The sequence below is a fragment of the Loxodonta africana genome, chromosome 4, assembly GCF_030014295.1.
Source record: "Loxodonta africana isolate mLoxAfr1 chromosome 4, mLoxAfr1.hap2, whole genome shotgun sequence".
In the NCBI taxonomy this organism is placed as follows: Eukaryota; Metazoa; Chordata; class Mammalia; order Proboscidea; family Elephantidae; genus Loxodonta; species Loxodonta africana.
In genome coordinates this window covers 157860723-157877264 of record NC_087345.1, presented here as the reverse complement: position 1 = coordinate 157877264, position 16542 = coordinate 157860723, and the positions used below count along the sequence as shown (strand labels likewise).

General features: G+C 36.7%; 1 protein-coding gene across 1 annotated transcript; it reads left to right on the top strand.

The window, feature by feature from the left end:
- Positions 1-3254: 3254 nt before the first annotated feature.
- Positions 3255-16023, top strand: ST8SIA6 (ST8 alpha-N-acetyl-neuraminide alpha-2,8-sialyltransferase 6). Its single transcript, XM_003410722.4, has 4 exons — positions 3255-3390; positions 8682-8794; positions 11731-11823; positions 13646-16023. Exons 1-4 carry the CDS (start codon positions 3322-3324, stop codon positions 14109-14111), a joined length of 741 nt encoding a protein of 246 aa, XP_003410770.2. The 5' UTR covers positions 3255-3321; the 3' UTR covers positions 14112-16023.
- The last annotated feature ends 519 nt before the right edge of the window (positions 16024-16542 follow it).

Below are 16542 nucleotides of genomic sequence, written 5' to 3'. Positions count from 1 at the left end.
TCTCTTCTCACATTCATTTTCCTCTTTTCTTTCTTTCCTGTCTTTTTAATGCCTCTTGCATTCTTCATTTATGATGTCCTTGATGTCCTTCCACATCTTGTCTGGTCTTCAGTCTTTACTGTTCAGTGCATCAAATCTGTTCTTGAGATGTTCTCTAAATTCAGGTAAGATATGCCCAACGTTGTACTGCAGTTCTTGTGGAATTGTTCTAATTTTCCTCAACTTCAACTTGAACTTGCTTATGAGCAATTGATGGTCTGTTCCTCAGTCAGCCCCTGGGCTTGTTCACACTGATGACATTGAGCTTTTCCATGATCTCTTTCCACAGATGCAGTCGATTTGATTCCTGTATGTTCCATCTGGCGAGGTCCATGTGTATAATGACCATTTATGTTGTTGAAAAAAGGTATTTGCAATGAAGAAGTCATTGATCTTGCAAAATTCTGTCATGTGATCTCCGGCGGCATTTTTATCATGGAGGCCATATTTTACAAGTATCTATCCTTCTTCGTTTCCAGCTTTCACATTCCAATCACCAGTTTTATCCTTCTTCATTTCCAGCTTTCACATTCCAATCACCAGTAATTATCAATGCATCTTGATTGCACATTTGGTCAATTTCAGACTGCAAAAATTGGTAAAAATCTTCAATTTCTTCATCTTTGGCCTTAGTGGTTGGTGAATAAATTTGAATAATAGTTGTATTAACTGATCTTCCTTGTAGGTATATGGATATTATCTTATTACTGACAGCGTTGTACTTTAGGATAGATCTTGAAGTATTCTTTTTGACAATGAACGCAATGCCATTCCTGTTCAATTTGTCATTTCCGGCATAGTAGACCATATGCTTGTCTGATTCAAAATGGCCAATACCAGTCCATTTCAGCTCACTAATGCCTAGGGTATTGATGTTTATGCATTCCATTTCATTTTTGATGACTTCCAATTTTCCTAGATTCATACTTCATACATTCCACATTCCGATTATTAATGGATGTTTGCAGCTGTCTCTTCTCATCTTGAGCCATGCCACATCAGCAAGTGAAAGTCCCAGAAGCTTGACTCCATGCACATCATTAAGGTTGACTCTACTTTAAGAAGGCAGCCCTTCCCCAGTCATATTTTGAGTGCCATCCAACCTGAGGGGCTCATCTTCTGGCATTATATCAGGGAATGTTCTGCTGCTATTCTTAAGGTTTTCACTGGCCAATTTTTTCAGAAGTTGACTGCCAGGTCCTTCTTCCTACTCAATCTTAGTCTGGAAGCTCAGCTGAGACCTGTCCACCAAGGGTGACCCTGCTGGTATTTGAAATACTGGTGACAAAGCTTCCAGTATCATAGCAACACGCAAGCCACCACAGTGGACAAACTGACAGACAGGTACAATAAATATGGTATACAATAAATATATAGACAATGTTGCGAATATAGTAAAAATTTAATTGTAGAATCCAGCTAGTGGTTATTCAGGTGCTCATTGTACATATCTTTCAACTTTTCTCTTTGAAAATTTTTATAATAAAACACTAAAAAATGTAATTTCAGAAAGTCTTCGAATATAAGAAAGTACAGAGTGCTCTGGTTAATGTTTTTGATGATCCAGCATTCTTTTAAGTTTTGAATATCCTTTAAAAAATTAAGTTCCTTGTCAAAGGCATATGAGAATTTATTATGTAGCCTTTTCTCAAAATGCTGGGAAAAAAGAGACATTTAAAATTATAAACTCATAAAGATTCCGGAATTTACAATAATGTTACAGGAATTGCCATCAAATTAAATTTATAATTAATAATTACTTAATATCATTTTGACTACTTTCATTTTTCATTTCTGCTTTTGTTAATCTCTGAACTATATTTTAGAAATTTTAGTTCTGAAATACAAAAAGAAGCAATAAGCAAGTGATGAAGTTCAATTAAGAAGAATGTACTATTTTAATGAAATAAGACATAACAAAAATTATTGAAAATCTCGACTTTGGGGTACAATACCAACTTTTCATATCCTGAAAATACTTGAAATTCAGGAAGAGTAGAATATAATTCAAAATGAGCATAACAAATTGCAGCATTATAGTTTTCAGAAGGACAGAATTGGGTAGGAACACGTACAATATATACCCTTCAGGACCCAAAGCTAATAAATGTATGGATGTGGAAAGATCAGCTATGAATCTGAGGTATTAGCACTGATCACAGTCAGCAAGGCCTTCCTCTGTTTGCTAAATATTCTAAATATTCCCTTTTACTATCATTGGATCCAGGTTTGATAACATCTTTTTAAGTAAAATAGAGCAATAAGTAAAAATTTAAAGAGGAACAAAATAATGGAAACCCATCCTCTAAGGAAAATCTGAGAGAAGAGGAAGTTCTCTAAACTCTTCAAGATGAAAAGAGTGAAGTGTTGCTTGATTACCATTCTCAATTACATGGAGTGTTTTTACAAGGAGATTCTACGAAAATCTAATGGGGAAACAGAGTTAAGAAATATTTTGGTTGTGCAAATGGAAGAATCTATTGACTTCAAGGTTGATTAAACCCTGGAATAATTGTCAAGAGAGACTCTGGAATCTATGATCCTAGAGAATTATGTAAATAAAATAATTCCTAAGTGATTACACATTCACTTGCCAGATGGATCTCTGGAAGGACCTTCCTGGGTCTACATTCTAATTATAATGTTTTGCTCCTCAGTAATAGTTTTGAATACAATTTGGTACTAAATTACATTTTTCTGGACTATCTATAAGGAATGGCAACTTTAAATTTTCTTCACTAAAAAACTCAGTGAACTAAATGATTCTCCTTTCCAGTGGACTTTTCTCATCATTAATGATTGAATGACTGTGTATTGCTTTGGTGATTATAGTACTATTCTTAATTTAGTTTCTGTGTTTAGTAATATAAAATAATTATAGTATATTTAATGTTAAAGACAGTATCACTAGAAGGAAGCTTTTATATTGAAAACTGTTATTAATAAGTATCTTTACATACGCAAAATGGCCTTTACCTAAGTATAAGTGTATTTAACATTCTTTGCCATTTTCTTCTGCCAAGTCACCATTCTACCATCAAGGGCTAGTTAGAATTGAATGAGATAAAAGTGTCACCTTTGTGAATGATTTATCTTCCTTCTGAAAGTCAATGGGGCAGATTCCCGTTTTGCATGATCCATCGTCTTCTCTATTTTTAGTTTCTTAGTCTTGTTCCTTGACTCCTGTTTATTCTTATCCTTTGCAGGGCAGAGCTTGCCTCCTGTTGTGATGCTGTTCAGAACTTTGTCGTTTCTCAAAATAACACTCCAGTTGGGACTAACATGACTTATGAGGTAGAAAGCAAAAAAAGAATCCCGATTGGAGAGACCATCTTTAATATGCTCCCAATAGTGAGTAAAGATTTGGTATGGGTGATTTGTGTCACCATTCCTGGTAACGTCTCTCTCACTATAGGTTATAATTCATAATGGAATAATTAACTGATTAAAATGCCACACTCCATTATGGTATATAAAACGTGTATTGTGGGCCATTTTGAAATAGTAATTTGGAATGCAGTGGGTCTCTGCAGAGAATGGCATTTATAACTCATACAAAATGCTCTCCCAGTCCTCGAGTCCTCCTGACTCATCCTTGAGTGAGATGAGGCACTTGGGCTTTCTGTGTAGTAATTGCTGGACTTGTGAAGATGACAATTTTTTACCTGAAATAAGATTCTTACTGTTGTGTATTTTGGTTACTAAGTCAATTCCTTCATGAAGAACTATAAGGTTTATTTTATTTGGCTCATCTTTGGAAAGTAATGTGTAAGAATTTGTGGTGAATGAATGTAGCCTTCTTAAGACAAGAATTTTTGTTTGCTATGTTGACTGATACATCCCAAGCTTCTGAATATTCCTGGGTACATATTTATATATGTATTCAATACATAGTGGTTCAATAAACAAATGAGTGAATGATACAGTATAATATCATTTGAAACAGTAAGGAGAAATGTGTCCATTAATATAATCCAAATTTGGAGGAAAATTCTCTTCATAAAGACCATCCTATTTTTATTGCTTAACACATTTTCTCATGCCTCTTTTCATGACTTGATTAAAAAATGTTTGATCAAGACGATAAGGTCAAAAAGAAGTTGATCAAAAAGGAATGAGATAAATGATGAAGTGTTTGAAAAGGAATAATTTAATCCCAACCTTTGACTTTTCAAGTCCTGGTAACATGGGAGCATCAGAGGTTTGTTTTGTAGGCTTTTAGGTCTAAATTTTAGAATTTTTAGGGCATCTTAATGATTTTCCCTTCCTTTTAGGTTAGCTTTAGCCAGTGATTATTCCCTACCTTACTAGTAATATCAAAAGGTTTAAACCTTAAACATTTATCATTGGGGGATTAGTTGGAACAACAAAAATTAATATTTAATTCCATTTTGTACAAAAAATAAAAATACACACAAATAAAAAGCCTATATAATTGGCTTACAAGAAACTAGAAAAACACATGGAAAAATATCCCCAACCAGATCACAATTAATGCCTTTGATTAAGTGGTATCTTAGTTATCTAGTGCTGCTATAACAGAAATACCACAAGTGGATGGCTTTAACAAACAAAAATTTATTCTCTCACAGTTTAGGAGGCTAGAAGTTTGAATTCAGGGCTGCAGCTCCAGAGGAAGGCTTTCTCTGTCGATTCTGGGGAAAAGTCCTTGTCATCAATTTTTCCCTGGTTTAGGAGCTTCTCAGCGCAGGGACCCCCAGTCCAGGGACGTGCTCTGCTCCTGGCTCTTCTTTCTTGATGGTAATGAGGTCCCTCTCCTCTCTGCTTGCTTCTCTCTTATATCTCAAAAGAGATTGACTGGAGATACAACCTAATTCTATAGCTGTATCCTGCCTCATTAACACAGCTGCTTCTAATCCTGCCTAATTAACATCATAGGGGTTAGGATTTACAACACATAATTACATCAGATCACAAAATGGAGGAAAACCACACAATACTGGGAATCATAGCCTAGCCAGTTTGACACACATTTTGGGAGCACACAATTCAGTCCATAACAGGTGGTATGAGTTAACTTCCTCCAGAAATTTTGCCAAGTTACTTGAAGAGAAAAACAACAAAAGTGGTTTCCAACCAGAGTGAGCATGAGCAGGCAGGTGAGTTGTGTAAATTTGCATTTTTCTTAGAAGGTTTGTTTCATTTTGGGGAAGGTTGAGGTTTAAGATTTATTGAAACTCCTACTGCATATGAGATTCCAAAGCATATGGATGTCTTCCCCCAGTTGACCAAGAAATCAGAGAAAATGTTCATCATTTTGAGTGCTTAATTTGAGAGCTGTTTCCCTCAGTAATCTTTTCTATTGTACCATGAGGAGCATATTTGAATTTTTGCATTCTACATTTACCCTATCTATAAAATTCAGAATTTATTGTGGTATCAGTTAGTAAACACTGTCTGAAGACACCTTTAGCTAGAAGTTCAGTGACATGCAATAGCTTCAGGGACCTGGGAACCATTCATTGAAGAGCTAGGCATTACACTAGGTATGCAGATATAAAGTGAAATAAGGCATTTAATTAAGTCAACATTTTATTCTTTGATTAGTGAGAAGCTGTACAATGTTAAGAGCATGTACTCTGGAGGACTTCCTAGGTGGTGCAAACAGTTAAGCGCTCAACTGCTAGCCAAAAGGTTGGTGGTTTGAACCCACTTAGGGGTGCCACAGGAGACAGGCCTGGTAATCTGCTTCTGAAAGGTCACAGCCTTGAAAATCCTATGGAGCAATTCTACTCTGTACACGTGGGGTCACGATGAGTTGGAATTGACTTGATGGCAACTAACGACAACTTCAAAGCAGACTGCCTGAGTTCAAATCCCAACTCTGCCACTTTCTAGCTGTTACTTAAACTTGTGTTTCAAATTCTCATCTGTAAAATGCTCATAAGGTTGCTGAGTAGATTAAATGTGTTAAAGTTACGCACTTGGAACCCTGGGTCTTTCATAATAAGCACTATAAACCAAAACCCATTGCTGTCAAGTCAGTCCCGATTCACAGTGACCCTATAGAAGAGAATAGAACTGCCCCATAGGATTTCCAAGACTGTAACCTTTACAGCCGGAGCCCTGATGGTGCAGTGGTTAAAGCATTCAGCTGCTGACTGAAAGACTGGTGATTCAAACCCACAGGCCGCTCCTCAAGAAACAGATGTGGAAGTCTACTTCAGTAAAGATTTATACCCTTGGAAACCCTGTGGGGCAATCTACTCTGTCCTGTAGGGTCACTGTGAGCTGGGGTCAACTCGATGACAATGGGCTTAGGTTTGGTAATATTTATAAAAGCAGACTGTCACATTCTTCTCCCTTGACACAGCTGGTGGGTTCGAACTGCCAGTCTTTCAGTTAGTAACTGAGTACTGAAATAGTTCTCTTTGCTTGTTTAGCATCTCCCGAATCCAGCCTCAGGAGCAGATAGCAACCATAGTGGTTCAGGGGTCTGTTGGCCCTCTAGGCTGTGACGTGGTAAAGCTGTTCAGAGCTACATCAGTCCTGGGCTGTTGCCAGTGGTGCTGGTGAACTGGTTTTGGGGAGGGGGTGTCCTAATTTGTAGCATTTGCCAATTCAGTGGTATAAGTACTTCTACCGTGGCCAATTTCAGGTTAGATAGATAGTTGCTGTCAAGTCGACTCTGGGTCACGGTGACCTTGTGTACAACAGAATGAAACATTGCCCAGTCTTGCATCATCCTCATAATCTCCAGCATGTTTGAGTCCATCCTTGTAGCTATTGTGCCAATCCGTCTCACAGAGAGTCTCCTTCACCTTTGCTGGCCCTCCGCTTCACCTCCTCTAGCAGTTGGTCCCTCCTGATGATGAGTCAAAAGCAACTGAGTCAGCCAGTGTTCTGTGGTGATCCACCAGGTTTTCATTGGCTAATTTTTGGAAGTAGATCACCAGGCCTTTCTTCCTAGTCTGTCTTAGTCTGGAAGCTCCACTGAAACTTGTCCACCATGGGTGACCCTGCTGGTATCTGAAGTACCAGCGACATAGCTTACAGCATCATAGCAACACGCAGACGACCATAGTACAACAAACTGACATGCAGGTGGTGGGATTTCAGGTTGCCAATGGTTCAAAAACCAGCTCACAAAATTCCTAAATGTTTATCAACTCTCCCTTGCAAGCTGGTACAAGCAGTCTCCAGCCTACCACAGGATTGAGGCTGGGTAGGCCATTGGACCAGCAAGTACTTCTTGAAAAGTCACTGCATACATTGTGCTATGCTAGGTCTAGAGTGAAAGACAAGGGGAAATTAAAAGTAATAAGCATGCCCTTTGCCTTTGAGAACTTACAGTCTAATTCAAGGGAAAAAATAGGTGAATCATGACATTATCACTGTGAAGTGTGAGCTGGCACCCTTGTTGCAGGACACAGCCATATTACTTCAGGGAACGTGATCAACAAAGGAAAAGTCATTGCTTAAGTGAAAAGTATGTTTCAGGTTGGGGGGGACTTGGTGAAAGTGGAAAGCCTTTTCGGTTAGACAAGTTGGGTCCTAGGATGAAATAAAGAAGATTTAGACCTTGGAAATTAATTTGAAAGATGTCAGCACGGAGTTGTTAGGCCTCCCTGAAGCACCCTGGCAGGTCATTTGAGAAGGTGGCCGGCATAAGTTTAATAGCATTACTGAGCTTGAAGGTCTGACTATTTAAGAAGCACGGAAAACTTTTGCTAAGTTAACTATTAATTTTATGTCTAGGAATAGAGGATTCAATGCTACTTTCTAATTGCTTTATCTTTCTTTTTTTTTTTGAAAGCTTTCCTGTTTGTTAGAAAGGCACAACCTGGGGCTTTATTTTCTCATTTTATTTACTTCATTATATGATATAGAACTATTATACTTTATGTAAATATATATTATATTTGGTGTTATTATAGGCAATCCCCAGATTACAAACAAGTATGTCTTTAAGTTGAATTTGCATGTAAGTTAGAACAGTTAGGTATGGTTCGTATCTAACGTCAGTTAGTCAAATGTTTATCAAGTATTAGTATATCTTTAACATAATACAGTAATAATAACAATAATGTTTTGATATGTGCCAAAAAGTAGCGCCCATTTGTTATTATGAATCATTGTATGTACCTCAAATTTTTAATATAATAGTAACTATGGGTTGTACGTAAGTTGGACGTTTGTAACCCAGGGACTGCCTGCACTTTATATTTTATATTGTATAATGTTTATTCTTCTCAAGAGAAATGGAACTTAGTTTTACAGGATAGCTTTTTATTAGTCACACTAAGTTCATCAGAAGGCTATGCTGCCGCCAACCCTGCTTCTTCTTCTTTTCCTTGACCTTACCAAAACCAAACCTGTTGCCAACAATTCCTTCCTGACTCCTAGCGACCCTGTAGGACAGAGTGGAACTGCCCCATAGGGTTTCCAAGGCTGTAATCTTTACAGAAGCAATCTGCCACTTCTTTCTGCCACGGAGCGGCTGGTGAGTTCAAACCACCAATCTTTCAGTTAGCAGCTGAGCAGTTTAACCATTGCACCACCAGGGATCCTTTTCTTGACCTTAGTGTGTGTTCAAGTTAAGCTACCAGAATTAAGCTGATGATGTTTATTGTTCTAAAAGTAAAAATATTTAATGACTGTTTTTCACTTTCTCCTGATAGTCCCAGCCTTTTGTGGAGTACCCTTATAATCAGTGTGCAGTGGTTGGAAATGGAGGAATTCTGAATAAGTCTCTCTGTGGAGCTGAAATAGATAAATCTGACTTCGTTTTTAGGTAAGACCTGAACAACCTGAAACAAAAAATCAGTTGTCTGTTTTAAAGGGGCGTTGCCATAGGAACCTGTATGCTACAAGCCATTTGCAATCAGCTGCTAACCTAAAAGTTGGTGGTTTGAACCCGTCCAGCTGCTCCACAGAAGCAAGACCTAGCAATCTGCCTCCATAAAGATTACAGCCACAAAAACCCTATGGAGTTCTTTGTAGCACATGGGGTTGCATGAGTCAGAATCAACTTGATGGGAAAGGGTTTGTTTTGATTTGTTTTTTAATAAAGATACCCAACGGAAATTTTGATCTTTGAGCTGTGTGGCTCAATTCTACAAATTATCCAGATAGACCTTTCCTCAAGTGTTACATAGATTATGAGCTCCTCAGAATGTTTGGGAAGACGAATGTGTGCTATGGTCAAACACTTTGAGGAAACTCTGGGTGATATCATGATTAGAGGGTTCTGTACTGTAGAGCTTGGCCGACCCTTCAATATGCCAAAGGGTACCATGGCTCCCTGAGAGGAATTCTGTTCAGCAGCGTTTTCCAGGTTCACCTGACCTCGCAAATCTTTTTTTTTCTTTTTTTAAAAGAGCCTTTCAAGAAGTTTTGTTCTCAGATAATACTTGGGAAACATGCTGGTCTAGACATTACGCAGCCATGTAAGGTCATTGTATATTTAGTTACATGGCTTTAAATTAAGGAGGTTTTCTGCAGCTTCTAAAGTCTGTTTTTTTTTAATGTTTTTATCTCAGTACCAGCTAGCTTGAAAAAATAGAAATAAACATGGATCTACGTGTGCCTCGTGCTAATAAGCCATGCTACAAAGCACCTCCACTTTCAGAGTGTGATGGAAAGATGATTCATTCCTCTAAGGATGAATTTCAATTGAAATACACGTTTTTAAAGAATAAATAGTAATCTGTTTCCCCCTGTTTCCGAAGCAATGATTTCATACATCAGAGGAGATCCTTTGATCCCTTTCGATTTAATACTGTCATTTTTAACAAATGAAAAAGAAATATGACTTTCAATAAATAGCTCCCCCCTCATGTTAGTCTCATTTTAAGTATGTATGCCGAAGGTAATGACAGAACAACAATAGACCTGGCAGTCTAACAGTTATTGAATGTGTTCTTCATGATTAATGTAAAAATGGCCAGTACTTGAATGATTTAGTCATTTTGTCAAAGTACTCAATTTGAAAAAGCCATAACGAAGATAAATAATAATTCTTTCAAAAGACTTTTTATAGACTTAAAGTTCCCAAAACATCTGTGTTGGGTATAATGCCTAAACATTCATTTTGCTTTATAGCAAATACAGGAAATAAAAGTTCAGATTTAAAAACTAATAATCATCTAGGCAGCTATTTAATTTATAACTCTAAAATAAATGCCTGTTTTTAGATTGTTCATTGGCTGATGCCAGACATTTTTCAGAATATAGAGTTCCTTTTGAAGTTAGCCATTCAAACTGAAAGGCAAAATAAGGGCTGGTTGTGGTTAATGCCATTAAAAAAAAAAATTTTTTTTTTTTTTTAAGCCTATACTGATTTTGGCTATGCCTGTTGATAGTGTATAAAACAATCTGGAAGCTACTTACTGTTTTTGTTTTGTTTTGCTTTTTCATTTTAAAAGTTTGGGAGCTATGAATTAAATGTGAGTGGCTTTACTATTTAAAAAAAAAAAAATTGCCATCGAGTTGATCCAGACTTATGGTGACCCAGTGTGTGCCAGAGTGGAACTGTGCTCCATAGAGTTTTCAATGGCTAATTTTTTGGAAGTAGATTACCAGGACTAGTTTCTTCCAAGGCACTTCAGGGTGGACTTGAACCTCCAACCTTTCAGTTAGCAGCAGAGACATTAACCGTTGGCACCATGCTGGGACTCCAGCTTTACTATACTGTTATGTACATACAGTACTTTCCCTAACACGTCCCTGTAATGCTACATTGACAATAACTCCGGATTCTTCAAAAGAATATGTCTCTGTTCTGGAAAGTAGATTTGTTACAGGCAGCCCACCAAGCAGATCATTTTGTGACCTTGTATCTACGATTAGTATTTATTTTTCCCAAGGCGCTATATTTAATTTTTGTCTGATGAATCTTTAAAAACAATGAGGGAAGTACATGTTTCCTTTACTCATCGGTCTTATAAAGCATGGAATAGAATATTTCAGGCTCAGCCATATTGCAGAACATGTCAACTTTCAATGGCTTTCCTTAAGGAGGCCCTCAGAGATGCTCGATTTTTGTGCATAGATTTAAAGAAATGGTCTACTTGAAATGCCGTAAACGATACTTAGAAGTCATAACCAACTTTTCCTTTTTTGTAATGGGAATAAAATTACTCAAAATTACAATGCTGATTTTGTTTTCCAATTTAAAAACAAATTAGCACTCAAAGGAAGATGAGAACATCAATATGAAAACATTGGCAGAAGAACGTTAGGGCTTTATTTATTAACAGCATAATTTGGTGGAAAAAATATCCTTATGGGAATTAGGAGATTTTGATCTTTTTTTAATATAGTCTTTCCTTCTGGCATGCTGTGTAACCTTCGTCACTACAGGGTTTTTTTGTTGTTTTTTTTTCAATCTCTAAATTGGTGATGTTACCTCTGTGGGAATATAATCAATATAAATACAACCCTTTTAATAAAAGGATTATGAACTCTTCAAAAGCTAGGCAGCTGTAATTGTCATTTCTGATTTTGATACTTATAAAAACATTTATCAAATTCGTTTACCTTATGCAGTGTTGAAGTATCAACTAAGAGTTTAGTACTTACTAGTTCTAAATTTAAATCAGATGGATTCTGAGGGTTTCTTAATAGCAATGATTCTCTCCAATAAGGACAATGATCATATGTGTATGGGTGTGAACTTTATCTTTTAACAAGTTGTAATTTGAAAATATTTCCGCTTCCAAATTTCAGGTGTAACCTTCCCCCAACAACAGGAAATATTAGTAAAGATGTTGGCAGTAAAACAAATCTTGTGACTGTGAACCCCAGTATCATAACAGGAAAGTAAGTTATCTCCAAGTTACATAACTATTCAAGAACATTTTTTCAGTGTTTAACATGTTTCCTAAGGAGCCCTGGTGGCGCCGTGGTTAAGTGCTTGGCTGCTAACTAAGAAGTTGGAAGTTCATTCCACCCAGCCACTCCTTGGGAGAAAGACCTGGCAATCTGGTCCTGTAAGGATTCCTGCCAAGAAAACCCTATGAGGCAGTTCTACTCTGTCAAGTGGAGCTGCTATGAGTGGGAAACAACTCCACAGCTTGTAACAACAACAGCAACATGTTTCTAAGCTTGAGCACTAACCTGTGAGGCTGAGTGCAGTACAGTTGGAATGGCCTTTCGGGAAAATAGATAAAGAGCGTGTTTTCAACTTTTGGCATTCTACCGAGACTGTGGTCTATAACAGGTATGAACCTGTGGTACTTCTATTGTCATAGCTAAATGTTGCCAATAAAATGAGAACTTACCTCTTCATATTTTTTTATAATAGGGGAGTTACTTTTTTCAATTTTCCTTCAGCGTTTTAACATTGCTCTTTTATCTTTTTAGCATTTTCTTGAAAAATCTTAGTCAACGTAAAGCTTCAGGGAGTAAGCCCTAGGAAAATCAGACAAAATATACTTTTCCTTTTGGATAGCTTATTAATAAAAAATAATTTGTGCTTTATTTTCTAATATAACAGCTACTATTACATATGTAGTACAATGTAACCACTAAGAAAGTTGGTTGGTTAATAAAAATCCCATACATAATTTTACTCCATTGATTTCACCCAAAATGACTAATAATTTTTATGAATAGAATATGCCCCTCCAAATAACTCTAGTGTCTCTTGAAAGGAGATAAAATATTATACCAGCCTCCCCAAGGCTTACTTTTTAAACACACACAATCATGCTCACAAGTATATTTACTAAGGTATAATTTAAATTCTACATATAGAGATATCACAATGCATGGAGGAAATTTAAGTTTCTACATACATTTGGGAAGCCCTGGTGGCGGAGTGGTTAAGTGCTACAGCTGCTAACCAAAGGGCCATCAGTTCAAATCCACCAGGCACTCCTTGGAAACTCTATGGGGCAGTTCTACTGTGTCCTATGGGTCGCTATGAGTCAGAGTCAACTCGATGGCACTGGGTTTGGTTTTTTTGTTATATACATTTGCATATAGATAGTTTAGGTTTTCTGTAGGAAACTTTTATTTTACAATAATATATACAAAAGATGTACAAATCACAAGTGTACAGCTCTATTAATTTTTAAATATGTATATGTATTTTTTAAGAGTGCTATGCTTGCTTGAAAAGGAGCCCTCGTGGTACAGTAGTTAAGAGCTTGGCTGCTAACCAAAAGGTGGGCAGTTCAAATACACCAGCCACTCTTTGGAAACCCTATGGGACTGTTCTACTCTATCCTATAGGGTCACTATGAGTCGGAATCCATTCGACAGCAGTGGGTTTGGTTTTTTGGTTTTATGTTTGAGAAAATATTTCATGATTATAAGTTTGAGACAGTGTTTTAACATCAAAAAGCAACCTTAGAAAAAATTACTGAATTGGAAGATAAAATAATACCAGAAATGCCTGTCCAAATAGCCTGGTACAAATCAAAAGCCCAGGTATACTAAGAAAGAGACAAAGGCCTAGCTCATGATATTTACACACTGCTTACTTAAATGAGTTTTCTCTGAATCCATCGTTTGTCTCTTTTACATACAGTAATATAAGTGGTTCAGTTTTTTGACCAGTGGTAAATTCAGCCTCATATTACTAAAACTGCTACTTTGATTATTATTACTGTTATAATTGTTATTTCTAATTTGGCAGATATGGAAACTTAAAGAAAAAGAAAGAATTTCTGGAGGATATTGCGGCCTATGGCGATGCGTTCCTTCTTCTGCCAGCGTTTTCCTACAGGGCCAACACCGGTGCCTCTTTTAAAGTGTACTACGCACTGAAAGAGTCTAAAGCAAGACAGAAGGTTATATTTTTCCATCCCGAGTACCTGAAACATCTTGCCCTTTTCTGGAGAACTAAAGGCGTGACAGCGTACCGCTTGTCCACAGGCCTGATGATCACCAGCGTTGCAGTTGCACTGTGTGAAAATGTGAAGCTGTATGGGTTTTGGCCCTTCTCTAAAACTGTGGAAGACACACCTGTCAGCCATCACTACTACGACAACAAGCTACCTAAACAAGGTTTCCACGAGATGCCCAAAGAATATGGCCAAATTCTCCAACTTCATATGAAAGGAATCCTCAAATTACAATTTAGTGAATGTGAAACAGCCTAAACAAAGTGTCTTAAAATTGGGATTAGTTTGAATATAACACAAAGATGATTAACAATGTTTCCCAGAACTCAAGGAGGTGGTTGTAGAGCCTAATAGGAAGAACCTGGAATCTTGGTTTGATCAACTAAGTTTGCAACCTAAGCAAGTCATCTAATTGTTCTGATCTTCAGTTTCCTTTCCTGCAAAATGAGGACCGTGATCTTTAACTCATATAACTAGAATATGATCATCTATGAAAACTCCTATGAATAGTCCCTTACTAATGTGTGTAACGACCATTTCCGCCCTCGCCAGCTTGATAATGAAAGGCATACTGTCTTACAGACCCTTTCTAAAGGGAACAGCTGAGTTGCCAATATTCTCTGGGTTTCTTTCTCTGGTAGGCCTGTCTGTTATCATCGATAGCCTTCCTATCTTTCCTTCTTCCTTAAAAAGTGCATACAAGAAAGTTATGTATTTGAACAACAACAACAAAAAAAAAACCTTGATTATGCAGGAATGAAATTCTTCATATGGCAACATACTTATTTCTGATTATGTTCACTTATGCGGTTAACTGCAATGATGTACTTTTTTAATTTAGACTGTCTCTTTGCCACCTTAATACACAGTTTTTGTCACTCTATAGTTTTCTATTAACCTACTGTCTTGCTATTAAACTTTATCCTCTCTCACTGACAGAATCTACTTCAAGGACATGTACAGTCTTTCTTACCTGCTGCCTTGTCAATGGATCACTCATTCCATTTATTTTTTTAAAAAAATGTTATTGAACACCACTCCATGCCAGACCCAAAACCAGGCCCTGTGAATGCCATATAATGAGGACTAATCCCTAAGTCTAGCAGGAGGAAAAGGAGGTGTGTATCATAAACTATGACATTAATGATAGTGCTATTATTACAGAAATTATGAATAACATGCTATGAGGGACAGAAACCAAAAAAAAAAAAAAACAAAACCCATTGCTATCAAGTCAATTCTGACTCATAGTGACCCTACAGGACAGAGTAGAACTGCCCCATAGAGTTTCCAAGCAGTGCCTGGTGGATTCGAACTGCCAACTTTTTGGTTAGCATCCATAGCACTTAACCACTATGTCACCAGGGTTTCCATGAGGGACAGAGGCAGGAATAATTAAATCTATTTTAGTGGGGGAAGGGGCACTTCAGAGAAGAGGAGATTTCTGCATCTACTGAATAAATGATTTGACTTAAATAAGTAATTATGTGTATACTTACCTGCTCATCATTGTATTGTCCCTAGATGAGTGGAAATAGGAGTGGAGCAGACTGGGCCAGCATGCCAAAATAATTACAAATACCATTTTCTAATTCTTCCATAAGCCAGGTTACTGTGGTTTAGTAAACATCCACTTGTAAGAATACTATGGTGTAAATTGTTTACTTTCATAAAATACAACTTTGCTTTGATTGTAGATGACATTAGTGGTGTTACTTTTAGTTCACATTTTAGTTTGTTCTTTTATAGCAAATGAAACCTATTAGCTCCATAAACTGATCAAAAGTTATATATAGATATTTACCAAATGGAAAATTGCCTTTAGCTGCACAAAGTCTATTTTACTTATTGTCTTTTTTGCGTGTGTGTGATGGTGAATAAGTAGCTATTTTTCATTGCTCCTAATGAATTAAATTCATTTTAAATAATCAGTCAACAGTGTTGGTAATGTCTCAGTCATCTGCCTAGCAATGCTTATTAAAACTAGATCAGAACTCTCTAGTGATTTATAGTTACTAAAATGTTTTCCTTAAAATGTTTAATGGCAAGTCGAAGCTTAAACTTTTCTTTTTTATGATACTGGAAAAAATACGATCAATGAATAAAAGCAAAGAATATAATGACATAAATCATGTAATATTCAATCTGGAAACTTTATATGTTATTTTAATAAAAAGTGCATATGATTAGAACATTCAGAGCTTACTTAGGTTTTTTCCATATAGCATCTGTAGTTATTTTAGCTTCAGGAATTTTCTCTGGAATATTAACACAGAATTGTCAGTGTCACAGATACTGATTCCAGAAACATTCAAAATGTTATGAAATCAAGGAGCAATGTCCTAATGATGGCCAAGTTCCAGTAAAAGTTTAGTAGAAAAAAATGTTTTAAGTTGTGGAGAAATTTGTACACCTTTCCCCACAAGCACATCCGAGTCTGTTTCTTGCCTAATATTTGTGCTGTCATCCTAAGAGCATGTTTGAAATTTGACAACAGTCCTAGCTAGATTCACATGAGCCAAAAGTCTTTGGTCAAAAGGAACATGTACTTATTTTTTTTTTTTTTTTACATCTTTCTCAGGTTGACCTGTAGTTGTTGTGATTTCACAACAACTGGGGGTTATCTGCTATTATTTAAAACTCTCCGACATTCTCTAGTGCACTCAGTTGCATTGGGGAGAAATGAAGG